Here is a 27,832-nt window from a genome sequence, read left to right on the forward strand (position 1 = left end):
GTGTGAGCTGTCAGCTAACAGGTGATTTGAAGATTTTCACTTGGTGTGAACAAAGCCACATGACTACGTTGTACACATATTCCCGGAGAGTTCGCATTTATACGTTAAACTTAATATGCTCATGTATTCCTTTCCCCCCTGCAGTTTAGACAGTAGGTCAAAAAATAAGAGGGGCCACGATTCCTGCGATGAGAAAAGCAAGAAAAGGGAGGTAAATCTAGAGACATGCAGTGAAATTTTTAGGAATCATTTTCACCAACTGTGTCATACCATACCGTACGTTGTTTAACTGATTGAATCACAGGCAGAGATCAAAGACACTGGGGATGGATCTGTGGTGAAGCAGGAGGAAGACCTGACAAGGGATGATGACCAGTCGAAAGGTAAGACAGAAACACAGACTGTGGACAAATGAAACCCTTTGTACTTGGTCAATTCGTACATTATTTACCATAATCACACAACAGAGACAAACCAAGCTATGGTTTACTGTGATGGAATATGCCATTGTTGCTGTAGCAGTGCTGGATAATGTAGAAAGATATTATCCAAGCCAGCACAGTAAGTTTCAGGTCAGCCTGTTGTGTAAAGCTGATACACTACACTATATGGGGAACATAGCCTGTACCGTGAAATACAGGTCACTAACATAGTCACCACAGATGCAAGTGATGTCTTTGAATGTCGTTCCTACAGGTGAGAAGAAACATGAAACGAAGCTGAAGAAGGAAAACGCCAAGGCTGAAAAGGAGAAAAGTGAGCGAAGTAGCAAAGGCAAGGAATCTACCAGCGACAAGAAACGGAAAGAGAAGGAGAGCGTTGAAAAAGAGGAATCTAAGAAGAAAAAAGTGAAGAAGGAAGGTGATGAGGAGGAGAAATCTAAGAACGATGCAAAGAAGGAAGAGGAGGACAGCAAATGGAAATGGTATGAGCACTACAAGCCTGTATGTTGTTGCATAGTGAGTCTTTGTAGACCTAGTGCAAGTTTTGGACACACCATATGAATCTGACAACGGTGTTATTGTTTCTGTTACCTTCATGTTCTTGGATGATCTGTTGCTAGTAATGTGATGGATGTGTTTCCAACGACTAAAAAGTGGACCGTTCATCTCTCAAAGTAACATTTGTTTCCAGGAGGGCAGTATTCATTGCTGCACACACGTGTTCTTGTTGTCAGCTGGCAGCGTTGTTATGAATGTCATTGCTGCTTTTCAATCTCATTCATTCTTGCCAGTCTGGAATGAACAAGTATTGCAATGTTTTTGCCAACTTGATATATCAGTCAGCACAATTTAATAGAAGAAATTCCGTGGTGTGCTCATTACGGTTTTACCGAATTTCTGTAAAGAATGAGACAACAGTTAAAAAACACAGGTGAGTGTGGTCTCACTGGCCAACGTTTCATCATAGTTGGCTGAGTGCAGTAAGTGACAGATGAATGTCGTTTTCAGGACATTTTTGATAAAGCATCCCAACCACTGGCTCGGCTCACTTTTTAATCACTATAGTGCTACCGGGGAAAGTTGGTATCAACAGCTGGCCTATATTACTGGCTGTAACGTAATGTTAGAAATACTTAGTTAGTTCTGTTAAATCTTACCTGTGTCTCACTTGCTGTCATTGAAAGGATAACATAAATGTGACGCATGTTGCCCCAGTGAAAACATCATTGTTTGCTGTTGGTCTGTAATGTGTACGTGCTGTACTGACGTTTACATTGTTTTTGTAAGGTGGGAGGAAGGTGAACAACGAGACAGCGACGGGAAGAAATGGACGACCTTGGAACACAAAGGTCCGCTTTTTCCACCACAATACGAATCATTACCCAATGATGTGTCTTTCATGTACAATGGTGAGTTACAAGCTTGTGTTGAACCTTTATGATCTGTTCTATTATAATGGCGAGTTGCAGCCCTGGCCTCTTCTGTTTCACACGTACAAGACGTTACACAAGATGACATTTGAGATGCTGTGTGTTTCAGGGAAGGCTGTTAAGTTGAGCATGGCTGCGGAAGAAGTAGCAACGTTCTATGCTAAGATGTTGGATCACGAGTACACAACCAAGAGTGTCTTCCAAGAAAACTTCTTTGCAGACTGGAGAGAGGTACGTGTCCTTGGTGAGGTCTACAAACGAGTAAAATTGTTTGCGTCACAGACAACCATGCAACTGTTATACAAGACTGATTTCCTCTTCCAGGAAATGACCAAAGAGGAGAGGGAGCTGATCAGGAAGTTGTCTAAGTGTGATTTCACAGCCATCAACAAATACTTCAATGAGAAATCAGAGGAGAAGAAGGCCATGACCAAAGAGGAGAAACAGGTTGCTGATTTTTACAGCACTCTTCAGCTGCTGGCCCTATGAAGTGACTATAGACAGTATACAGTACCAGTCAAAAGTTTGGCCACAAACTTGCCAAGAGTGTGCAAAGCTGTCATCAAAGCAAATGGTGGCTACTTAGAAGAATCTAAAATATAAAACATATTCTGGTTTGTTTAACACTTTTTTGTTTACTACATAATTCCATATGTGCTCCTTCATAGTTTTGATGTCTTCAACTACAATCTACAATGTAAAAAAGTATAAAAAATAAAGAAAAGCCATTGAATGAGAAGGTGTGTCTAAACTTTTGACTGGTACTGTATGTATTTATCAGAATCATTCCTCGTCTTTTAGTTAGCTCAAAGAGTCTCACTGTCACAATGGTTTAGTAGAATTCCTGACTTTATTCTCTGATCAGGTGCTGAAAGAGGATGGGAACAAGCTGACAGAGGAGTATGGATTCTGCCTCCTGGACAGCCACAGGGAGAAGATAGGGAACTTCCGCGTGGAGCCTCCGGGTTTATTCAGGGGTCGGGGAGAACATCCGAAGATGGGCAAGCTGAAGAAGAGGATCCAGCCAGAGGACATTACCATCAACTGTAGCATGTGAGACCCACAGTCCTACTATCACTGTCTTACGAGTGATAGTAGGACTCCATCTGCACACAAGTCACACAGGAATAAGACAGAATAGTCTCAAACTGCAGCCCCAAGGCATAGAGCAAATGAAATTCAGAGAGTACAATTTAAAATAAGCATATTGCACTGTGTTGGAGCTATTCTTTTAAAATCGCCTACCGTTCTGTGTTTGTGTCCAGAGACTCCAAGGTCCCAGTTCCTCCTGAGGGTCATAGCTGGAAGAAGGTGCAGCATGACAATTTGGTGACATGGCTGGCCTCCTGGATAGAGAACGTTCAGGGCCACATAAAATATGTCATGCTCAACCCCAGCTCCAAACTCAAGGTAAATAGAGTCATTGTTTGCCCAGCAGAGTGCTGTGTGCTCAGACAGAGCCAGACTGTGTTCAGACTGTTTCTGCTGTTGTGTGTCCAGGGGGAGAAGGACTGGCAGAAGTACGAGGTGGCCCGTAAGCTGAAGCTGGTGGTGGAGAGCATCAGGAGGCGGTACCGAAAGGACTGGAAGGACAGAGAGATGAAGAACAGACAGAGAGGAGTGGCGCTCTACTTCATAGACAAGGTACTGTGTGTGTGTGTGTGTGTGTGTGTGTGTGTGTGTGTGTGTGTGTGTGTGTGTGTGTGTGTGTGTGTGTGTGTGTGTGGTGAGGTTCTCTACTACGTGTGTGTGTGTGTGTGTGTGTGTGTGTGTGTGTGTGTGTGTGTGTGTGTGTGCGTGTGTGCCTGTGTGCCTGTGTGTGTGTGGTGAGGTTCTCTACTCCATATAAGTGTGTGTGTGTGTGTGTGTGTAGCTGGCTCTGAGGGCGGGTACGGAGAAGGAGGAGAGTGAGACTGCAGACACGGTGGGCTGCTGCTCTCTGCGCGTGGAGCACATCTCCCTGCACGCGAAGAAGGACGGCATGGTGGATGTGGTGGAGTTTGACTTCCTGGGGAAAGACTCCATCCGCTACTACAACCAGGTGCCTGTGGAGAAAAGGGTGAGTGGGCAGAATAACACTCTTCTGTGGATTTGATGCTGTACACACAGTGCCTTCGGAAAGTATTCAGACCCCTTCACTTTTTCCACATTTTGTTGTGTTATAGACTCAATTTAAAATGGGTAAATTAAAAGAATTTGCCATCAATCCACACACATTCTTCACTATGGATTTGATACTGTACATACATGCTGTTTAATGTGTATATATTTATATAAATACACAGTGCCCTGCCTAAGTAATGGGACAGTGAAGCATTTGGGACGATTCATAAAAAGTGTTGTAATTTCTTAATGGTGAAACCAATATGCATGCAAAGACCATCAAATAAAAGCTGAAGAAGCTCTGCTTTAACCTCCTGATTTTAAAATCCAAACTTTTTAAGAAGAGCCAAAAGAAAAAGAAAAAATGCTTCACTGTCCCATTACTTAGACAGGGCACTGTGTATACGTGTTTTATATTGACAGTTTTGTATACTTACATTTTTGATGGCAACACTCCCCATGTTGTTCACAGGTGTTCAAGAACCTGAAGCTGTTCATGGAGAATAAGGATCCAGAAGATGATCTGTTTGATAGAATCAGTGTAAGTTCTACACATACTCTCAGGTCAGGCCACTCTCAGGTCAGGCCACTCTCAGGTCAGGCCACTCTCAGGTCAGGCCACGACCAGGTCAGGCCACTCTCAGGTCAGGCCACTCTCAGGTCAGGCCACGACGAAAGACATTTGAGATGTTGTATTATTGTTATGGTTATTTCATTCAGGGTAATGCACTAAAATGTTCACGTCCCAGTGAAGTGTTAACAAATAAATCACAGTTATATGATTCACATCACACTATCTTTTATATTTCTACAGATTTTACAGTTTGTTTAAACCTGTTGTTGTTGTTGTTGCCAGACGGTCGACTTGAACAAGCACCTGAACCAGGCTATGCCCGGTCTGACCGGTAAGGTGTTCCGAACATTCAATGCCTCAACCACCCTGCAGGACCAGCTCAACAAACTGACCACTGGTTAGTAACTGTCTTTGGTCCTGTCTTTGTAACAGGACTGATTCACACAGAACAGTTTTCATTGGTAACATTATGATAATAATATAATATAATAATATATGCTATTTAGCTGACGCTTTTATCCAAAGCGACTTACATTGCAGTGAGTGCATACATTTCAGTATATATGGTCCCAGCAGGAATCAAACCCACAACCTAAGCGTTGTTAGCGCCATGCTCTACCAACTGAGCCACAGAGGACCAGAAAGGAATGGGGGACACATTATAGATCTTTCTATAGTCTGGCTGCTTGTGCAGTCGTTAAGAAAGTGCTCTTATAGGATATGTTTTTTGTTTTTTTTCCTTTCAGATGATATGACTCTTGAGGAGAAACTGCTGTCCTATAACAGAGCCAACAGAGCTGTAGCAATCCTCTGCAACCACCAGAGGGCAGCACCTAAGACCTTTGAGAAATCTATGCAGCTGATGCAGGACAAGGTAACATAGCAGCAGTGTTTAATCCCAGGAGAGTTTATATTGTTTTACATCTCTATAATATTTCTCGCTATGAAAATCTTTGTTTTCTTAGTTTTTTGTACCATTATGTATAATGTCCAGCTGTCGCACATCACATTGCCTTTTTAATATAACCAGATAAGCAATTTAGTTAAAAGCAACACAATCCCAAACGTTTTCCCCTTTAGCTCCCTCCGCTGATCTCCGTTCGTTGTTTCAGATTGCCCAGAAGCAGCAGCAGCTGGAGGAAGCCAGGAAGGAGCTGAAGGAAGCAAAGAAAGAATATAAAAAAGAAAAAACTGAAAAGAACAAAAAGTGAGTTTTTTGGGGATGTGAATTCCCTTGTTTGTCAACGGCAACAGCTGCCTTTAGTTATGTGCACAGTTAGTTAAGTGCCAATTGAGAAAGTCTAAACCCCTGAGAGACAAGTCTGCTTGCGCCATCGATATGACTGAAGAGGAGTTTCAGTTTTAACCATCGATATGAAGAGGAGTTTCAGTTTTAACCATCGATATGACTGAAGAGGAGTTTCAGTTTTAACCATCGATATGACTGAAGAGGAGTTTCAGTTTTAACCATCGATATGAAGAGGAGTTTCAGTTTTAACCATCGATACGACTGAAGAGGAGTTTCAGTTTTAACCATCGATATGAAGAGGAGTTTCAGTTTTAACCATCGATATGAAGAGGAGTTTCAGTTTTAACCATCGATATGAAGAGGAGTTTCAGTTTTAACCATCGATATGAAGAGGAGTTTCAGTTTTAACCATCGATATGAAGAGGAGTTTCAGTTTTAACCATCGATATGAAGAGGAGTTTCAGTTTTAACCATCGATATGAAGAGGAGTTTCAGTTTTAACCATCGATATGAAGAGGAGTTTCAGTTTTAACCATCGATATGAAGAGGAGTTTCAGTTTTAACCATCGATATGAAGAGGAGTTTCAGTTTTAACCATCGATATGAAGAGGAGTTTCAGTTTTAACCATCGATATGAAGAGGAGTTTCAGTTTTAACCATCGATACGACTGAAGAGGAGTTTCAGTTTTAACCTGTGGCTCCTTTCTGTCTCTCCTATCCTTTCTGTTAGGTTTCCTAGGACACTTTTTCACTGTTGTATTTTCTTCTGTTTTCTCACTGATAACTATATATATATATATACCCACACACACACACACCATCATCATTATCATTTCTCCCCTTTCCTCCCCTGATGTGATGTAACGTGAGCTGTGCCCCGACCGTGCAGTGAGAGTAGTAGTGGGTAACAGTGAGAGTAGTAGTGGGTAACCTCTCTGCCCCCCCTCAGGCTGGTGGAGTAGTAGTGGGTAACAGTGAGAGTAGTAGTGGGTAACAGTGAGAGTGGTTGTGGGTAACCTCTCTGCCTCCCTCAGGCTGGTGGAGAAGGAGGAGGCTGCAGTGAGAGTAGTAGTGGGTAACAGTGAGAGTAGTAGTGGGTAACATTGAGAGTAGTAGTGGGTAACAGTGAGAGTGGTTGTGGGTAACAGTGAGAGTGGTTGTGGGTAACAGTGAGAGTGGTTGTGGGTAACAGTGAGAGTAGTAGTGGGTAACAGTGAGAGTGGTTGTGGGTAACCTCTCTGCCCCCCCCTCAGGCTGGTGGAGAAGAAGGAGGCTGCAGTGAAGCGGCTGGAGGAGCAGCTGAAGAAGCTCCAGCTGCAGATGACGGACCGTGAGGAGAACAAGGTCATCGCCCTGGGAACCTCCAAACTCAACTACCTCGACCCCAGGATATCTGTTGCCTGGTATGACCATCTACCTGCTTCACCTTTGACCTCTGTCTGTACCGGGCTCAGTGCAGCTGTGTTTTACTAATGCGGTTCCGCCTGCTCAACACTGGCGATCGGAAGAACAGCTTACAGTTTACATCAGTTTTATTAATGACATGATGTCTTTACCCGTGTACTTGTGGGGGACGATCTATTAACCACTCAATCTATTACTAAACTACTAATGTAAAAAAGTGTCAATGCAATATAGAGTAATTACTGAGTTATTCCACAGATATAAGTGCAACTGTGAAGTGTAACTGTAGAACAGATGCGAGTATGTTTGTATTCATGACATTGTTTTCCCTCCTTTTGCAGGTGTAGGAAATTCAAAGTGCCAATTGAGAAAATCTACAATAAAGCCTTGAGAGATAAGTTTGCTTGGGCCATCGATATGACGGAAGAGGAGTTTCAGTTTTAACCTGTGGCTCCTTTCTGTCTCTCCTATCCTTTCTGACACGTTTTCACTGTTGTCTTTTTCTGTTTGATTTGTTTGATTGATTGTTTTCTTATTGATTACCAGCAGTGTTAAAAAAATTAATAAAAAAGAATCGTGGTTGTATGATGCACCAAATGACAGGCTGTGATCATTGAGATGAGGTATATAATTTTGTTTTGTCAGATCGAAGTCCTTTGTTTGAAAAAGAGGTGTGTGGCATTAAACATCCTTTCATTGTCTTTTTCAGTCTCTGTTTGGTTTTCTTTTTGCGTGAGTTCTTTTGACCTTCTAACAAATTCTGAACTTTAAAAAATAGGTAGCTATGTTTTCCACCTTCAACATAAATAAATGATGTAGTTGTTTTAAACAAACCAGACGTCCCATTGGGGGGAGTCTATAGTCAGAGTGATGGGCTATGTTGTATTTGCAGCAACAGTCATATCTCATGACTGAGAGCAGGCTTCCAGGATTCTTGTTTTAGAGGTGTTTTACTTTTTTAGGTCTTTTAGGCCTCCATAGTTTCTTTGTTTTGTTTTTTTACGTTCGTGCTGATGTTGATACTATTTCCCTTTTTATGAATAAGAACTTCTTAGCTAGTGAAGCAGGCAGCCACCATGAGGTATTCCACAGGACCGCGGTCAGTGAACTGTCACACCACATCAGAAGAAAGGGGCAGCTCCTCCAGGGGACAGAGACACCAAATTGACACAAACTGATCCCTTCTTTGTGTTGCCAGAGTCCTTTCAGTTTGGTCGTATTCTTCCGCCCTAATCTCATCCAGGAATTCAGGCAGAGTACTTTTAGTCTGGGATTACGTTCTGTGTTTGTTTAGGGATTAACAACAGGAGGTAGACTACAAGGTGGTAAAAGAGCTTAGACACAGATTAAAAAGGATGAAAATATGCCAGCCAAAGATGATACGCAGTCAGAGAAGCAGTGTTCTTCTCTTTGATGCACCACCTTTTGAAACACGTTGTGTGGCTGCTGTGTACGATCTATCAATCTATCTAAAAAAATTAATAATAATACTGCAGGGAAATTTGATTTTACCTGGTTTGCTTGGACCAGCATACCCCGAATCATCTCTCGTATGTCTTTTGGGGTTGTTGTTTGAACTGTGTTTTCTCTCCAGGCTATTAGTTTCTCTGTAAAGGAGGGAGATGCCAACTATAATATTGTGCTTGGGGTTGTGGTGTCCGCCCTCTGCTGCTGTTGTGAACTTCACAATGCCTCCAGAGGAAGCAGAGGCAGAGTAGACATTGTTCTGGGTTTCTGTTTGATGTCTGGACCTGCAGAAATAAAATGTGGAACAGCAACCACAGGACTTGACTTACAGTGTAGTGTCTTATTGGAAGGCTTTTAGCCGTGCATGTGGAGGGGCTGCTTCTCTCTTTCTACTGTTGATGTGACTGTTGATCCTCCATTTCAATGTACCTCTGTCCTCTCCACAATGTTCCCATTAGCTGAATTATAGACATCGTGGTCCTCTGTGGCTCAGTTGGTAGAGCATGGCGCTAACGACGCTCAGGTTGATTCCCGCTGGGACCATATATACTGAAATGTATGCACTCACTGCAATGTAAGTCGCTTTGGATAAAAGCGTCAGCTAAATGGCATATATTACATTTATTATTAGACATCAACTATGTTGATCTGGGACACAGCATCAGTATAGCTGATTGGGTTTGAATGTGAGTTGTCTGCCTGGCACAACACTGTGTTAGCCCACTGAGCTAAAGCCTAGGAAAGAATTGCGGCCTCAGGGAGGGTTCACCCAACCACCCCCAGTACATGAGACAAAGAGACACACAGATACTCTGGTGACAAGCACAGGATTACAACACACACTGGTATCTTTACACATGTGGTGCATCTATGAACACAGCAGCCAGGGCGACATTCCTCCTCCAGATCTGGGTTTGTTTATGTCTTAACCCGGGTCATCAGCTCTACACATGTTCACCACATTTCAGTTTTTAAACAACAAGGACCCGTGTCATATTATTCAGTCATTTGGACACCATGTTTTTGTCAAATAGACAGTTTGCCCAGGGATGATGTGTCATCAACTTCTGTCTGGTTTTGCCTTCATAGTATCTTCATAGTATACTGGCTATGTTGTAACTATAGTAACTATTTTGTAGCTACACAGGTAGAATAGCAACTTTATTTAAAGTCTTACCCATTGTTAAATCCTAGTGTGTCTGTCTGGCATCCTATACACCATCTCTCCCCAGTTCCCGCCTTCTCTCCTCTCAAAGTGAAGATGAGGTCAGTTGACTCCCCTCTGTGAGGGCCACACAACCCTTGACCCCTGGGTCCCGTCACCATGGGCGCCAAAGGCCCTGAGGATTCCATCCCTAATCAGCCCCCCAGATACCAACTTCCCTACACACACACACACACACACACACACACACACACACACACACACACACACACACACACACACACACACACCTCACCCCCCTGGGGGACACAGGCTTCAGCTGCTATTTTAATCTCTTTTCAGACTCATGAAGCATCATGGAACAGCTACTGCTCATTCCCATGCCTGTCTTGTCAAAACCCCTCATTGAAATGTGTGGGGAGTCCGGGAACATTTCAGAAAATGTATTAAAATGTGTGGATGGAAGAGATGAGAGAAGTGTGACTAGCTGTCTGTCAGTGATTACTGAGCTTTTCAATGGCTTTGTAAGCGGTGTAAGCATTCATTCATGACATACCTATTCACACACATGAAAGGATATTTAGTTTTTTCTCAGGTTGCGTTTTTCACCCTGAGAGCATCAAAGAGGCGTCCAGTGCAAACATGTTTTCATTAAGCAACACAACTGGCCTTAGTAAGTATATTTTTGGTCTTGTTAAATATGCTTAGGTTCCCAGAAGGGTTGGAAAGGGAATGCGACGCCAATGTTCTAGGAGGCTGGCAGACGCCGAGACAGCACAAAGAACGGTCTCTACCTACCCAACACACACACACATACACACGATGAGAAATACAGTAGTGATTGTAGTATTGTAATGTTGTTGTAAATTGTATCATTTCCAATTAGAGTTATTTGATAACATATTCAATGTATGGAATTTATCCTGTATTCAAGTAATGCGTATTAGTGCCTTTAGAGAAGAATGGTAAAAGCAGTCCAATAGTGCACAGTATTTGGATAGTTTATGGTAAGAGGTTGAGGAGATTATAGACCATTACTTCGACTGGAGCAAAACTGTAAGCTTTGGATTAAACTATAACTGATACATTATTCATATCGCGTCTTACATCTGAGGATAGTTCGGAGTCGGATATGTTTCATCCTGCGCTGACAGATATCCATCTCACTTGAGCTGCAAGTCATATTAATATTTCACCACCAAGTCATAGCCCAAAGAATAGCCCAGGAGAAAATATAACTTGTTGCTGGACATTACATTTACAGTAGCCTAATGTATAATTTCTCTATCTTTATCTACACATCTTACATCACACATTGTCAGGTTATTTCTTTCCCCCCGATCTGCGTGCTCATATTGAGCTCAAGGATTTTAGCCATCGGCTTGATAGGGTGCACTGAGTCACAACGCCTAGTGCCTGCCCTCCTCCCGAAAATAGGGTTCGTATTCATCTCGCCTGCTGTGACACAAGAGTAGAGGAGCGATTGGAACAGAAGTGGGACTGACAAGACATTGTTTTGCGCTGCACGAGTGGACTTTTACTAATGAACTGAACACATTTTCATTTCGTATCAGCGAATCAAGTAGACCTACGTTGAATCGCAGCATCTAACAGAATTTTCTCCGATGTGTTCGCCTACATTGTGCGGTAGCCTACCTTGACCGTTCTAACACCGGAGTAAAGGTGTTTGATTGATGGGAAGTTGGACAACTTGTGAAGACGGGGACTTTTTCTGTTCTTGGAGTGTCTTGGGGTCCATAACTGTACATAAAGCGTTTTAAATCGTTTCAGAGTCAGACAAGTCAAACCAACAATGTTGCTGTTGAAAGTTGTGTTTCTTTTAATCGGTGAGTAACTTTAATCCTGATTTATTATATGGAAAGTAGACCTACATAGCCTGGCTATATTATCCAATATGAATGATTAGCCTATTGAATGTCGTCGTCGTCGTCGTCGTCGTCCCAAAAAAGTAGATTGACACACAACTAAGATATAGAACAGCGATCAACATAATGATCAACCGATGATTATTGATTAAGTGTTTAACAGTGTTTGCTGCTCTTAGGTTTGGAGGGAAGTACTCGATATGTATTTAGTTATTTGCAATCAAGGCATGCATAAGCCATCTAATTTGTTATGTTTGATTGGTATTCAAAACTTTCCTCCTTCGGACATAACTGTATTATCACAACAGTCAGCGTCCCTGTCTGCTCTCCCAACAGGTGCGTGCCAGGGCTCTCTGCGCCTCACTGACAGCAGAGCCACCGTCATGTACTTGGGGAGGAAACATGGAAAGCTGCACCATACTTTGGACTCCCAGTGTCACCGTATGCTCCGTCACCTCCACAGTGGAGATCAGGTCTCTGTCCATATGCCCCCCAACATCGCTGGCCACTGGGTATCCACAAGGTAAAGATACTGTTGTGTAAATGTAAAACATACAGTGCTTTCGGAAAGTATTCAGACCCCTTCACTTTTTCCACATTTTGTTGTGTTACAGACTCAATTTAAAATGGACTAAATTAAAATAATTTGCCATCAATCCATACATAATAACCTAGAATGACAAAGTGAAAACATGCTTTTAGAAATTTCAGTAAATGTATTAAAATTGAAATACAAAAATACCTCATGTACATAAGTATTCAGACCCTTTGCTATGACACTCTTAAAATTAACTAAAATGCTAAAATGTCATCAACAAATCACTCAATAAGTTGAATTGAGTCCATCTTAATGCAAGGATAATAGTTCATGTAATTTGGGAATTAATATCTTTGTTTTTATAGGGTCTCTGATTTGCATAGGAATCAATTACACACTATGTGGATCAGGTTGTCATTACAAACTGAGCAAATGGAGAGGAACAAAACTGCTCAGGAATGCGACCCTGAGGCCTGGGGAGACTTTGAATGGTGGAGAGGAAAAAGTGGCTGGGAATGTGTTTATTTGGTTTTATTACAAAGCATTAAGTTTGGTGCAAATCCAGCACATGCAATACAGTTTCCGCACCATCTCTCGTGTGAAGAATAGTGGTAGCTGTTATGGGTATGTTTGTCACCGGCAGGGACTGGGGAGTTTGTCAGGATCAAGAGAAAATTATGAAATTTGCTGAGTTGATAGTGACATTCTAATCTACACAGTGTGTCATTGATTCCTATGCAAATCAGAAACCCTATAAAAACAAAGATATTAATTCCAAAATTACGGGAACTATTATCCTTGCATTAAGATGGACTCAATTCAACTTATTGAATGATTTGTCGATGACATTTTTGTCTGAATACTTATGTACATGAATATTTCTGTATTTCAATTTTAATAAATTTACTGAAATTTCAAAAAACAAGTTTTCGTTTTGTCATTCAGGGGTATTGTGTGTGGATTGATGGCAAATTCTTTTAATTTAATCCATTTTAAATTGAGTATAACACAACAAAATGTGGAAAAAGTGAAGGGGTCTAAATACTTTCCGAAGGCACTGTAAACCTCAATTGAAAGTTGCAAGGGCGTCAGGGGCGTTGCAAGGGCGTCAGGGGCGTTGCAAGGGCGTCAGGGGCGTTGCAAGGGCGTCAGGGGCATTGCAAGGGGCACTAAATGCATTAGGAAGGAGTGGGTGAAGTCTGGAGGGAGCATTATGAGTTTTCCACCTGAAACTGATTTTTCCTACAATTTAGAGTAGGAATACATCCCGATCTCAATGGTAATTTCAATTAATGATACACATGGGTTCTTTGAGAACTTACATCCATTATGCGTTTATCTGTCACACTTGTATAACTTACAGTGCTTTCAGAAAGTATTCAGACCCCTTCACTTTTTCCACATTTTGTTATGTTACAGCCTTATTCTAAAATGGATTTAATTAATTTTTTTCCCTCATCAATCTACACACAATACCCCATAATGACAAAGCCAAAACAGGTTTTTAGAAATGTTAACAACATGTGGAAAAGGTTAAGGGGTCTAAATACTTTCTGATGCACTGTACAGTATATCATAACCAAAGATTTCAAGCTATTTTAGTTAATTGTATCGACCAGTCCAGCCTGCCCCCTCTCTGATCTTTTTTTAAATAATTAGGCTATGACAAAACATAAACTTTTAAGTACCGTAATTCATTTAAAGGTGTAGCATGTAGTTTTGCGCTTTGCTGCCATCTCTGGTTGCACTGAAAATGTGAACGGATGTTCATACTGGTACGTTTTCTAATAGCGGCAATTGTGTGCATATCCTTGTAAACAAACAAAACATAAAATTGGTACGTATTGCTTGTGCTCAACAATGTGACCAGATTTTTTGAAAATGCTTTGTTTGGACTAAAACTGTGCTCTTCACTGAAGATTCTTTATCATGTGATCTCATTCCTTGATCACTATAGATTAATGATGGCCATTTAGCACTTTTTCTAAAGCTGAAATCTACATACTGGACCTTTAACATAATTGCTCTCCACCTCCTGTCAGTTGTGAAGTCCAACCTGGTCCAGAGTTCATTATACGGTCGTACCACTTCTACCAGAACCACACCTTCCAGGTCCTGCAGTTCTACTACAGAGATCGCCACTGCTCCACCCCGACCTACAGTCTCCTGGTCCGGGGCAGGCTGCACCTGCGCCAGGCCTCCTGGGGCGTCCGCGGGGGCACCGAGGCAGACTACCAGCTCCATATCATCCAAGCGGTGTTCCACAACACAGAGGCAGTCAGGGACCTGGGCCAGAGACTCAACCCCAGCTGTGGAGCTCCGTCCCTTGGTAGAGCTGGAGGGGAGAACTGGGAGCCCCATGTTAGACATGACCTGTGGAGAGATGAGGGGCAAGAGGAGGAGGAGGAGGAGGAGGAGGGGAGGGACTGCCTCCGTGGGCTGGAGTTCACCATGCAGGAGCTACAGCTGGTGCGTGTAGAGAGGCGTCACCATGGCAGCCATGTCCCCAACGACCAGACGGAGGAGCTGTTTCTTGGTGATGTCAACACTGAGCACACTCAGAGGAGGCTCCACAAGCCCTCGAGCTATCAGCCTCCACTACAGAAAATCAAGGTCAGAGAAAGACATTTCGCTCTATCACTTGAATTCCTTATTGCAAACAGTATTATTTTAGACACGGTTTTAGATTTGAAATATTGTATGTAGTCTATTGTATATGTTATGTATAATGTTTTCATTGAGGGATTCCTTTCGGCCAATTTGGTAAAGTGACTGGGATGACGTTGTCCCTTCATATGTGCTTTTCCCTCTCAGCCGTTCAACTTTGTAGATTTGGTTTAAGTCTCACAGGCCTCCCAGGCTCTCAGGGTCTCATTCCTGAGCAGTTTTGTTCCTCTCCATTCACTCTGTTTGTAGTGACAACCCAATCAACAGAGTGTGTAATTGATTCCTATTTAAACAAGGGACCTACTATTACTATTAACATTCCACTCAATAGACCCAATTTAACTTATTGAGTAACTTGTTGAAGAAATGTTTGAAATTTAGCTAATTTTAGCGGAGCCACAATAAGGGGGGGGGGGGGTGGGGGGTGTAGACTTTTGCAAACAGTTCTTCTGTTTTTTTTTTTGTTTTTTTTTAAAGGTTTCTTTCACTTGAAAAATGGGGGGGGGGGGGAAATAGTGGGAAAAATCCTAATTCAATGTATTTGGATTCCAGGCTCTGGGTCAACAAAAGGTGAACATTTTGAAAGTGGGTGCTTCTATAGGCACTGTATGTCAAGACAATGACAGTCATATGAGTTGGCTAAAGCACCGGGCTTCTCATTACTCGCTGTTTCCTGGACTGTCTGTAGACTGTCTGTAGACTGTCTGTATAACTGTGTAACTGTCACAACAGTGACATACTGAACATCCAATTGACACAATGTATCACACAGCCCCTTTCCTGTGTTCTCTCAACAAACCTGACCCAGGATGAGAGATAGATAGATAGATAGATAGATAGATCTAGAGAGAGAGATAGAGAGAGAGAGAGAGAAAGAGAGAGAGAGAGAGAGAGAGAGAGAGAGAGAGAGCGCGCAGCACAGACAGACCCGGGTATGGTAGTGAGTGATGATGATCAGCTAGTTTTCTCCACAGCACTCTTCAAAGAGAATAGGAGATTGTGGCACTGCAGTATTCTGTGCCCCACTCTGCTCTACTCTGAGTTCCTGCCCTGACTCTGTGAGTGTGTGCCTGAGGCTGTATGGCAGTATGCAGGGCAGATGGATAATCTGGATCCATAGTAAAGAGATGGAACTAGGCCCTCTGAAGCTCCCCATCCTCCTCCCTCATACACAAAGGCTTCATCTGCCTTTCATGTTCCCCCAGTATTTTCCCATAAATGTATTTCCAGTGTGTGTATTTATACAAACAGTATCCCTAACAGTACACACACAGCCATTAATGTGCCAGGGGAATGTAAATTAGTTCTAGTTAGAGCAGGCTATGCATTGATGTTGCGTGACTCATACATGCTATGGTGGAACCGCAGTCAGTTTTGAATGAATACAGTTAGTCACAGTAGACTATAATATTAATGTCATCCTCAGCCACTAGGAGTACACTCAGAAATGTGCTTCCCACATTAAAGGGCCATTTTATGAGATGGTACACACACACACACACACACACACACACACACACACACACACACACACACACACACACACACACACACACACACACACACACACACACAAACACACACAAACATGAGTGTAAAGTGATGAGTGTAAAGGCGGTCATTGTTGCTTACTTTGAGTTTTCCTATTAAGTTCACTGAGCTGTGTCCTTAGAAACCCACAGAAGAGGAGAGAGGAATATTGAAGCTACCACTAAGTGATTTTTTTTTAGGCCAGAGCAGAGCTTTGTTTCTCTGCCATGGTGATTGTTTTCATCACTGCCATTAATATCGGATGGCAGTGCCATGTGTAGTGGGGTTCAACATACACACACACACACACACACACACACACAGCCAGGATCCTCACAACACACGAGAAAACAACTCTCCATGCCATTTTTCTCACATATGGGTTAGCAGGGCGGGTCAGACAGCTGTTTCAAAGTTTGCATGGCCTTGTTTGTACTTTATCAACATAAGTGTTCTGTTGACATTTCATCAGCGTCAGTGATGTTAGTTATCGTTTCGCAGTAATAATGTGCAGTTGTTGTGCAGAACTTGTGCAGTTCTTTAATCTATTGTGATAGATTCAATAACTATCTTATAACATCTATAACAAGAACCAACCTGAATCCTCGTCACTAAATACTGGGATCATCCACTCAGTGTTTGTTTATTGGGCATACAGCAATGCCACCGTTTCCAAAATCAAAGGTTCACAAACAAACACTAAATTAAACAATTAGTGGCCTGGGGTGGTCCTTTGGTCTAGCACCATGGCCTGGGGTGGTCTAGCACCGTGGCCTACAGTGCACACATATGCCCATGTCGGCATGAGTTTGAACCCGGCCCAAGCCCTGCTCTAATAAAGAAGCGAATATAAGGGGCGCTTAGTGGCGTAGCACACTAATGTGCTTACCACGTAACCGCAAGGTTCCTGGTTCGATTCCGACCCTTGACCTATCTTGCATGTCATCCCTCCCCTCTCTCTCACCCATCCTTCCTGTCAACCTCTACTGTCTCTATCCCAATAAAGCAGAAATGCCCTAAAAAACATATTTAAAAAAAAGAAACAAATATAAGAATGGGATTGCCCTACTCAAAAGAATGTAACCTTAAATTACACACAATTATGTTTATAGTCCAGCAACAAGCTCTCTATGACCTTTCCCTGACCTTTCCCACTGCAGAGTTCGGATCTGTTCTGTGTGGTGTGTCGTATCGTCTCGGAGGCGGACGAGCACCACCCCCCCACCCTGCCGTCCGAGGGCGAGGGCGAGGGTGAGGACGAGGCCGACGTGCCCGTCAGGCTCCAGGGCCAGTGGGTGAGCCAGCGCTGTGAGGTTCGCCCCGGCGTCCTCTTCCTCACCCGCCATTTTGTCTTCCATGACCTCAACCACACCTGGGAGGGTTTTTACTACCACTACGCCGACCCCGTCTGCAGACACCCCACCTTCAGCCTGTACGCCCGGGGAAACTACAGCCAAGGAGTGATCTCCACCATCGTCCCGGGAGGCACTGAGTTTGTCTTCAAAGGTAGGCTTTACCACGCTGACTGCTGATATATGCATTCTGTGTGGGCAGTGTTGTCTGTGAGAAAATGTGCAATGTGCAATGTTTATCACATGGATGAGATGTATTGCTTGTGATGTGTACAAGACAGCAAATGTGCAGTATAGCTTATCAAATCTAATTAATTCTGTGTGCCCCCCTAGTGGACCACATGAGGGTGACCCCCCAGGACATGACCACCACCTCTCTTCTCAACGTGTTCCGTGGAGATAGGTGTGGGAAGGAGAGTTCGTGGCAACAAGGGGTGGAACAGGACGTCACCCCTACCCACGGATGTTCCGCCCTGGGCATCCGCCTGCCCCACACCGAGTATGAGCTCTTCCACATGGAGAGAGACTCTGCTGGGCGCCTCCTGCTCTACAACGGCCAGAGGCCCACGGACGGCTCCAGCCCTGACCAGCCCCAGAAGAGGGCCACGTCCTACCAGGCCCCCCTGCTCCAATGTGGAGGGGTCGGGGATGGCCAGGGATCACAGAAGTGGGACATGGAGGCTGACCAGCTCCACAGGCTGGGTAACCGCTGCCAAGGGCTCAGATCTAGTAGGCTGATGGACGTCCTCACTGCATTGTTGATGACTGCCCCCCTTCTGCACCTCGGCTAGTGGTCATGATGTTGTTGTTGTTGCTGTTGATGTTGTTGTTGTTGAACTGCACTGCGTACTGGACTACACTGAGTGCAAAGTGAGTAGACTGTGATTTGACAAGTTGCTATATGTTCTGTAATGAATGTCCTGTAGTTCATGTTGATAATGATCCATGACATGCCGCTGCCGGAGGTTCACGATGGTGTGGACCATCGTAAGAGCCCCACATTGATGTGGGGATCAGGGACCCTCATCCGCATAATCCGCCATCTTTGGATTTCAGCAGAAGAAACACAGGACAAAGATGATAAAGCCACAAGAATGTTAAAGATATTTTATTTTTTTCTTATTTCAACAATGCTAAATACCATGGGACAGGACTGCAAGAATGGACATCTTCTCAGTCAACGTTTCCTCACAGGGGATATATCATTTGTGTAAAGAAAAAACATATTTAGAAAGAATTGTAATAATAATAATAACATTAATTGTAATAATTCTGTGCGTGGGTACAGTAACAGAATTGTACATGGAAGGAGGCACCTAGATTCCCAGGCTACGTATCTTCACATTCCTCAAGAAAAATCAACGATTCAGAATTCAGAGAATAGTTAAATGTCAGAGGCCATCCAGCAACATGTAGCAAAGTCTTTTGTTTGGAGTTTTATTTTCCACATTTTATGAAAAGGATTAAAATAACATACAAGAAGACACTTTAACATTCCAACTCTTATTAAAACCACAGAGAGAGAGAGAAAGAGAACAAATCGTTTTATTATTTATTTTTATCAATTTCAATCAAGGTCTCTAACCCCAGTGTCCTGACTCTCCTGCTATCGAAGCTCAGGTAAATGAGTCGATTCCCCGGACTCTGAATAAACCTGCATACCTCACCCCAAAAATAGAACAGAAACCCCATTAAACAGGGATGAACCCTCCTCTCCTCTCCTCTCCTCTCCTCTCCTTCATGTGAAGTAACCGTGTGGGATTGTAAAAGGCAAGGCCTGACTGTGAATGATGCGATACATAGAACAGGTACAGTACCGCGTGAGTTGGCGCTGCCATTGATAGCGGCAGGTCAACGAGAACACACACACTCTTCCTCCTCCTCCTCCTCCTCCTCTAGGCCTCGGAGACAGGCGGACAGGAGCCGGGGACAGGCGTGGAACTCTTCCCTCCACCCCGTCCCCCTGCACCCCCCCCCTCCCTCCCCTACAAGAGGAACTTCCCAAGGAAGAATCCGATGAAGATGGCTGCTATGACGACGAGTAGTGAGGGGAGGGAGCTGGAGGCGTGTTCTTTGCTCATCATGGCTCCGGAGTTTGATACAGTGTTGTCTGGCCGATGGGCCCTCCTCATCCGCAAACCGTCATCCTGAGAGAGGAGGAGGAGGAGGAAGAGGAAGACAAGAGAGGAGGAGGAGGAAGACAAGAGAGGAGGAGGAGGAGGAAGACAAGACAACAGTTCAGATAGGAAGGGAAGGCTCTGACACAGACATTATCATCATCATCATCATCATCATCACAGGACTCCCAAGGCCAATCAGCTGTTTTGTGTAAGTCAGAGTGTATATAAAAACAGAGAGTCTACTCCTTGGCTCCTCATCTCCGGTCTTAAGAGAGCTATGAGGTTTGCAGGCTTTTGTTCCAGCCAAGCACTAACACATCAGTCGTTTCAAATAATGAACAAATAATGTTTTTACTCCGGACCACAATTAGCGGAACCAGGTATGTGGGCTGAAATAACACCCCAAACACACCCCTGCACAGTCAGTGGCCAGGACGAGAGGTCGCGACACCTGGTTTATTTACATTTACGTCATTTAGCAGACGCCTTTATCCAAAGCGACTTACAACAAATTCATTTGACTAAGTAAGTTTATGGTTTAGCCTTCTCTTCCACGATCCCTGATTACCTTGAGTTGCCTGTTCTCATCAGAGAGTTTTCCCACATCAAACTGCAGCCTCTTGCACTCATCCATCAGTTTCTTCATCTCTGAGTCGTCCCCGGACGTACTGCTTGGCCTGGCCACTGACGAGCTGTCTGGTCTGGACGCGTTAAGGACGGGGGCTGATTTGGTGGCATCCACGTCATTCTGAAGGTGGAGGAGAAGAGATATGTGTGTGTGAGAGAGAGAGAGAGAGAGAGACAGGAATTCACCTTCAACAGTACTAGACAGGACATACCAGACCAATCACACAAACCCAGGCGCTTCAGAGAAGTCAGAACTCCATGGAACAGTGACAATTAATAGCAATTAAAAAAACATTCCAAAACACAAACGATTAGTTATTATTATACAATTATAAAATGAGTATTAATTTCTCCAACAGGCCCCAGATCTACCACTTACTGTACACTACCCTCCCTGCCTGCTTACTACCCTCCCTGCCTGCTTACTACCCTCCCTGCCTGCTTACTACCCTCCCTGCCTGCCTACTACCCTCCCTGCCTGCCTACTACCCTCCCTGCCTGCTTACTACCCTCCCTGCCTGCCTACTACCCTCCCTGCCTGCTTACTACCCTCCCTGCCTGCTTACTACCCTCCCTGCCTGCTTACTACCCTCCCTGCCTGCCTACTACCCTCCCTGCCTGCCTACTACCCTCCCTGCCTGCTTACTACCCTCCCTGCCTGCCTACTACCCTCCCTGCCTGCTTACTACCCTCCCTGCCTGCTTACTACCCTCCCTGCCTGCCACCAACCTGCCACTGCCTGTCCCTGTCTCTGACTGAGCTGGGGGCGTTCATGAACTCTGGGACGTCACCGATAGTCAGGAGTTGCTGCCTGTTCCCCTGGGGAGTTCGGTATTCGCCCGGGGTGGGGGCAGAGCGGTCTCCATGGTGCCTGCTGCTCAACTTGGGGGTGGTCTGCCCTGTGACATTAGTATAGGTCTCCCGAGCCTTGAACCCCGGCTAGTGTGTGGGCGCGGGGGGGGGGGGGGGGGGGGGGCAAGCAGCATGCATGATGATACATACAGAAAATGTGTAATGTGGTAGTCAGTGATTCACAATGGCCACTTGAGTTAAAAGGGAGAACTCACTAGTCTCTATGCTCTCTGAGAACGTATGCAACACAAAACACTGTGAATAGTACGACTATGAACCAACAATACTCAATAATCTTCCAAGTAAAACCAACCAGTTCCGTCATCAGTTAGGTATACTATCATTAGTTCCACAAGCATTTCAGAAGTGACATATGACATCACCATTGCCAGAGGGAAGGTATGGAGGTAGAAAGGCATGTTAGGGGAAGAGTTACTGTGTGATCAAGTCGCAAAGCAAACCCAACCCAAGAGATAACACACATCGTAGGACTGTACCTACAGTACGTCAATGCAGAGCATGGAACTACCTACAGTAACAGAGCAAGGAGAGAAAGCCATGTAGAATCCAGAGAGGGAATACGGGAGAGATGGATTGACAGACGAAATTGACCCACGGCTAAACAGTGAAACATAAATAACCAGAGTACTACATAACTAGGGCCCAGAGTTTTTCCGGACGGGTCACATGTTCAGGAAAAAACAACAACTCTTGGCCTAAATTATAACGAGCCAAATCGGTATGGCTCTGTTCCAACACTTAACACAACACTTGTAAAATGCATCCAACCCTTCGTCTATCACTTATCTACACAGCTTTCATAGATCCAGGGCAAAAAAATTAACACCAGCCATCTGCCAAATACAGGTAGACTTTGGCACTGGTGGGTAAATCTATAAATCTTCCCAGCCACTTCGGCGGGGAGCCAGCAAAGGTTAGCAAATCCGCTTCAATTTCAAAATGAAACGGGTGCGATCCGCAATTACGGTCACCGTTGACTCAACACGGGTGGAAACACTCCTGCTGCACCTGCTCCTCCAGCTATCTCTCGCTGCTGCTGCGCCTCTCGCTCCTACGATTCCCCTCCCGACTTTCAAACAAACAACCCCGACCTCTGAGCTTTCTTAGCTACAACCATTTACATGTTACATTTACGGCATTTAGCAGACGCCTTTATCCAAAGCGACTTACAAGTGAATCATCTATCCAACAGTCATCATAAGAAAAAGTAATCAATGCTCACACCAGGGGCCACTGGCAGTCGTAATGCCAGTAGGCTAATTTAAAAAAAAAAAAAATAATAATTTAACATATTAAATATTACATATAACAACCAAATAATGCATGCAAGTAAAAAAAAAAAAAAAAATTCAACAACACGCGACAACAACTTGCACACGACCGCGTGATAGAAAACGTGCAGGGGGAAATCTTCAGCGGCATTTCGACACAGTATTTCGTAGGTGCAAAGCGTAAAGCCCATTACATGAGGTTCGTTCTGTGCAGGGAGTCATTTTCACCGCGTCAGGAGTAATGCTAAATGTGCTTGGTCTTTTTGCCAGAATGTTCTTCTTCAAGAAATAAATTGTCTGGTAAAAAAATCAAGAGTGGCTGGTGAATTTTCTCATCCACCAGACACCGTGGCTGATGGAGCAAAAAGTTAATTTTATGCCCTGCGTAGTGCCTGTCAAATCAGACCAGCGTTCCTTCCAAGGGGGAAGAAGGAGAGGAGGGATGCACTTTGGAGGTATCCGAACAGGGCCCAGGTCACCTGATCACCAGTAGAAACTGCTGAGATTTTGAATAGTCATGTGGTCCTCTGTGGCTCAGTCGGTAGAGCATGGCGCTAACAACGCCTAGGTTGTGGGTTTGATTCCTGCTGGGACCATACAGTACCAGTCAAAAGTTTGGACACACTTTGCCATGAGTGTGCAAAGCTGTCATCAAAGCAAAAGGTGGCTACTTTGAAGAATCTAAAATATAAAACATATTCTGGTTTGTTTAACACTTTTTTGTTTACTACATAATTCCGTATGTGTTCCTTCATAGTTTTGATGTCTTCAATATTAATCTACAATGTAGAAAATAATAAAAAATAAAGAAAAACCATTGAGTGAGAAGGTGTGTCCAAACTTTTGACTGGTACTGTACACTAACCGGCCACTTTATTAGGTACACCTTGCTAGTACGGGGTTGGACCCCCTTTTGTAGGCCATCTGCTTCAAGGTTTGACGTGTTGTGCATTCAGAGATGGTCTTCTGTATACCTTGGTTGTAACGAGTGGTTATTTGAGTTACTGTTGCCTTTCTATCATCTCAAACCAGTCTGGCCATTCTCCTCTGACCCCTGGCATCAACAAGGCATTTTCGCCCAGAGAACTGCCGCTCACTGGATATTTTCTCTTTTTCTGACCATTCTCTGTAAACCCTAGGGATGGTTGTGTGTGAAAATCCCAGTCGATCAGCAGTTTCTGAAATACTCAGACCAGCCCGTCTGGCACCAACAACCATGCCACATTCAAAGTCACTTAGATCACCTTTCTCCCCCATTCTGACGCTCGGTTTGAACTTCAGCAGGTCGTCTTGACCACGTCTACATGCCTAAATGCATTGAGTTGCTGCCATGTGATTGGCTGATTAGATATTTGCGTTACCGAGCAGTTGAACAGGTGTACCTAATAAAGTGGCCGGTGAGTGTATATACTGAAATGTATGCACTCACTGCAATGTAAGTTGCTTTGGATAAAAGCGTCATCTAAATAGCATATTGTAGTGACCTACAAGGGAGGAGAGAGAGAGACATTCACCGGGGCATCTGTGCCTTTAAGAGAGTGGGCGGGAGTTATATGTTTTGGGGTTCCGGGTAACGTCTTGCCCCGCTCAGTGTTGTTGTCAGTTGTATTTTTATGTGGAGAGTAAACAGACTCGACTTGCCTTCGCCTCCTTGTCTCATTGTTTACCGCACCTCCACAATATACTATTTGGCTATACTATATATATATATATCTATATATCTAAATGGCGTATATTATTGTGCCATGGTCGCTCACTTACCACTTTCTCATTTTCAGAGGGCAATTCAAAGACACATCTAAGCTTGGAGTCCATGAGGTCGTCTGGCTTCGCATCCTTCCACTGCGGAGAAGGAAACAAAGTTGAGCTGGGGTCATGTGATGTGATGTGACACAGTGGTCCTCTGTGGCTCAGTTGGGAGAGCATGGCGGTAACAACGCTTAGGTTGTGGGTTCGATTCCTGCTGGGACCATGTATACTGAAATGTATGCGCTCACTGGATTGTAAGTCGCTTTTGCATAAAAGCGTCAGCTAAATGGCGTATTATATATATCGCTTTTGCTAAAAGCGTCAGCTAAATGGCGTATTATATATATCCTGTAGTCACACAAAACAAAATAGACCTAGATCAACATGGCCAACAATAAAGGCCTTGGTCCTACATCAACATCCCAGTGATCACTGGGGTAGGATGACAGGTGCCAACTAAACTGTGACAGTGACACAGTCATATGCACAGTATTATATAATAGTGTTGCTATTTGTTTTTTTTTATGTCCATGCACCAACTGTATGTGCAAATATACTTGGCCAAATAAAAGAATTCTGATTCTGATTCTAGTATTTACTACTATAACTGTGGACAAAAAATGATGAGAGTGAGTTCTAATAATATATGTGCTGCCCCCTGCTGGAGAGGCAGCAGAAGGGGCGTTGTATGCACCTCGCTCCACTTTCACCACTACACTAGAAGGAAGAATTCAGCTTCTCTTATCTAGCAAAGGCATACAATGTGTTTGAATGAGGAAATAATGTGTTTGTATGATGAAATAATGTGTTTGCATGGGGAAATAAAGTGTTTTCATGAGGAAATAATGTGTTTGTATGAGGAAATAATGTGTAAAAGAAGGTCTCACCACTGCTTCCAAGTCAGAACCACCGGATGCGAAGATGGTCTGTACCATGAATTTGTGTTTACTCTTCTCATTTGGGTCATAGTCAAACGGCTGCAGCATTACTGTAGAGGCAGGAGACATAACATTTATTTTTATCAGGAGGATATGAATGAACATCATCAAATCCTTGGTTAGCACTTCACGCCAAAGCTATGATTTAAACGCATCGACATGCTTCCACTATTAGAAAGAACATCTAATTGAATATGACTCAGTTACACCAAACAGTGATTTGCCCCCTGGCTGAGGCTATGCTTTGCTGTCAGTCTTGTCAAATTCGGCAGCCAAGCGACAATGGAGCATTGACTGAAACTGAGGTCTTCTCCAGAAACAACCCATCGCCCCGAGACGCTTGAGTAGATCTGGAAGGGTATTCGATAAGCAAGCCGGCAACGTTTTCACCCAGCCCATCAGCAGGCAAAGCTGTGCCACTATGGCACCATCTTTCTTTTCCCTATCTAATTACTTCAGATCTACATATACGTTTGAACAAAGCTTTATATTATATTATATTATACACTACGATGCAACAAATCAGATTATTGTTAACTCTGCGTGTCATTGTATCGTCCTTACAAATAACACATAAATAAATAACAGAGGGGCTAGGGGTTACTTCTGGACCGGGCCAGGCGGAATTCTCACCAGAGACAGTGACAGTACATCCTGGTTCAATAGCACCGCTGTTGGGTCGCACACAGTACCGCCTTGGCGCCGTCGTCTTCACTTTGAAGCATACTCTTCTGTCGGAGGGGTTTTTCAGCTTGAGGTTTGTGGTCACTACTTCTGTGAAGGGACCTGAAGAAGAGATAAGGGAGATGGTTAAGGGGGGACAATGTTGTCACCTACATAATATAACAGAAAATAAGCATATTTAAGCCACAACACCATGTCAACTCATCCAGTGGACACGCAGTTAAACATGTAAAACGTCACGCTTCAGGTATATTTGGGCTATTGGAACCCATGTTTTAAACTCTGCTTTCACTTCCGACTCATGATATCGATGTACCTCGACGTTCAAAGATTCTGCTGCTACTAAAACAACGAAGGAAGAGACAAATCTTAGCCCATGTCGCTTTTGACAGCTGGATAGCGGGCGCAGATTAACAAGCAGTTGAACAGCAAGCTCATCTTAAGCCTCGAGTAAGTGGGCTGACACCAGATGAACGTAATTGACAGCTGTCAGTAAATGTGCTCCAATCCCATTTAGCTAGATCACAAGCTAACGTTAGCGTAGCTCTTTGCTACAAAGAGGATCCTCTTTACTAAAGAGCAACCAAACTTTAGGCTAAAGCTAGCCAGGCTAGTCTCGACGTCACGTGTTGTGGTCAGTGACAACACCATTCATCGACGCTAACGTTAGCTTGTGATCTGGGCAACAGCGATATATACTGTTTTGGATGTGTCAGTGCTAAGCAGGAACAAGTTAAATTACGCCCGCCAAACTGGTGATGTGTGGACATGATTTACCACTAATGCACTAGGTCGGAATGTGACAAAAGTAAGTAGCTAGTTAAATCCAGTGTCAATGACAGTGCGAGTCACGTGATCAAGCTAGCTTACGTTCGTTCGCTACCTAAACTAGTTAGCCAGCTCGCTAGCTGAACAACTGGAGGTCCTGGTGCCCGGAGGCCACAGACCGTCGCTTCCAATCTCAAAATGGCGAGAGGGTAAGAGGTGTCCGCGGGGTTGTAACTGGCAAAATATCCCCGGCATAAGGTTCTAGCTATGAGGACATATACAGCTAGGTAGCCTCTCATCCTGGAAAGCTAACGCATCAACTTGCTAGCTAGCTTAGACAGCTACTTAGCTAGCATCTGGCGAAACGAGCTAAATCCACTGCAGGGAGCGTCTGCAAGTAGAAACGACAATGTACTTACCTTTGAATTTGAGATCATACGATGGGTCAAGGACTAGAATTTGCTCCAATTTAGACATGTCGTGTGAATACGGTTGGCCAGAGAGCCGGTGTTAGTGTAAAATCACCTAGCCAAAACGGCACTGACTGAGTCACTGACAGGGCAGGGGGACGTGCACACGAGTACAGTTGTTACGGAAGCTCGCAGCCCAAATGCACGGCACCGCGAAAAATCACTGGTAAAACATATAGTAAAAGATTAACGCGCCCCCCCCTTATTGTACTGTAAATTGTCATTAACTAATAATACAACAAATACAAAAGATACCCCCCCCCTTTATAAGAAAAAAAGACGAGATCATTACCAACGGCTCATAATAAAGATAATTGCTGATATTACTGGTACATAAAAATGATGCACCTGGTTTAGACTTTTACAATGGATTAAATATGATCATTGTAAACAATGATGGAAACATAAAATACAATGGATGCAGTTGCACGACAACATATGTGTTCAAAGCTGCATACTGGCCAAGTGTTGCAAGCCACAGCCTGCCATATTTCAACACGAAAATATCCCTTGATTTTGTACTC

At 43.8% G+C, this 27,832-nt stretch overlaps 3 protein-coding genes across 3 annotated transcripts; 2 read left to right on the forward strand and 1 right to left on the reverse strand.

Moving 5' to 3' along the window:
• Positions 1 to 1,183: 1,183 nt before the first annotated feature.
• top1mt (DNA topoisomerase I mitochondrial) lies at positions 1,184 to 7,888 on the forward strand. Its single transcript, XM_083669473.1, has 14 exons — positions 1,184 to 1,374; positions 1,731 to 1,852; positions 1,983 to 2,104; positions 2,198 to 2,320; positions 2,739 to 2,926; positions 3,139 to 3,283; positions 3,374 to 3,517; positions 3,747 to 3,932; positions 4,449 to 4,517; positions 4,833 to 4,947; positions 5,297 to 5,424; positions 5,663 to 5,757; positions 7,053 to 7,202; positions 7,545 to 7,888. The coding sequence occupies exons 1-14, from the start codon at positions 1,196 to 1,198 to the stop codon at positions 7,645 to 7,647; spliced, it is 1,869 nt and encodes a 622-aa protein (XP_083525599.1). The 5' UTR covers positions 1,184 to 1,195; the 3' UTR covers positions 7,648 to 7,888.
• A 1,639-nt stretch (positions 7,889 to 9,527) lies between these two features.
• LOC310813237 (protein APCDD1-like) lies at positions 9,528 to 18,599 on the forward strand (the record flags this gene model as incomplete). Its single annotated transcript, XM_083682100.1, has 5 exons — positions 9,528 to 9,582; positions 12,058 to 12,244; positions 14,302 to 14,872; positions 17,617 to 17,962; positions 18,142 to 18,599. The coding sequence occupies 5 exons, from the start codon at positions 9,528 to 9,530 to the stop codon at positions 18,597 to 18,599; spliced, it is 1,617 nt and encodes a 538-aa protein (XP_083538226.1).
• Positions 18,600 to 18,901: 302 nt separating this feature from the next.
• On the reverse strand, positions 18,902 to 27,403 carry vapa (VAMP (vesicle-associated membrane protein)-associated protein A). Its single transcript, XM_083682904.1, has 6 exons — positions 27,258 to 27,403; positions 26,020 to 26,172; positions 25,336 to 25,436; positions 24,461 to 24,541; positions 20,497 to 20,676; positions 18,902 to 19,955 (listed from the first exon to the last, which is right to left on the reverse strand). Exons 1-6 carry the CDS (start codon positions 27,313 to 27,315, stop codon positions 19,794 to 19,796), a joined length of 735 nt encoding a protein of 244 aa, XP_083539030.1. The 5' UTR covers positions 27,316 to 27,403; the 3' UTR covers positions 18,902 to 19,793.
• Between the last annotated feature and the right edge of the window lie 429 nt (positions 27,404 to 27,832).

The sequence above is a fragment of the Argentina silus genome, assembly GCF_951799395.1.
Source record: "Argentina silus genome assembly, chromosome: 1".
NCBI classification, from domain to species: Eukaryota; Metazoa; Chordata; class Actinopteri; order Argentiniformes; family Argentinidae; genus Argentina; species Argentina silus.

Bases quoted from the DNA above. Each gene is read 5' to 3' on its own strand.
- top1mt (XM_083669473.1), top strand. From the start codon at position 1,196: ATGTCATTGCTGCTTTTCAATCTCATTCATTCTTGCCAGTCTGGAATG. The intron at 1,375-1,730 runs GTGAGTGTGGTC...TGTTTTTGTAAG, and splicing joins ACAACAGTTAAAAAACACAG to GTGGGAGGAAGGTGAACAAC. The intron at 2,321-2,738 runs GTTGCTGATTTT...TTCTCTGATCAG, and splicing joins TGACCAAAGAGGAGAAACAG to GTGCTGAAAGAGGATGGGAA.
- vapa (XM_083682904.1), bottom strand. From the start codon at position 27,315: ATGTCTAAATTGGAGCAAATTCTAGTCCTTGACCCATCGTATGATCTC. The intron at 26,173-27,257 runs GTAAGTACATTG...TCTCTTCTTCAG, and splicing joins GTATGATCTCAAATTCAAAG to GTCCCTTCACAGAAGTAGTG. The intron at 24,542-25,335 runs GTGAGACCTTCT...CCTTCTCCGCAG, and splicing joins GTTCTGACTTGGAAGCAGTG to TGGAAGGATGCGAAGCCAGA.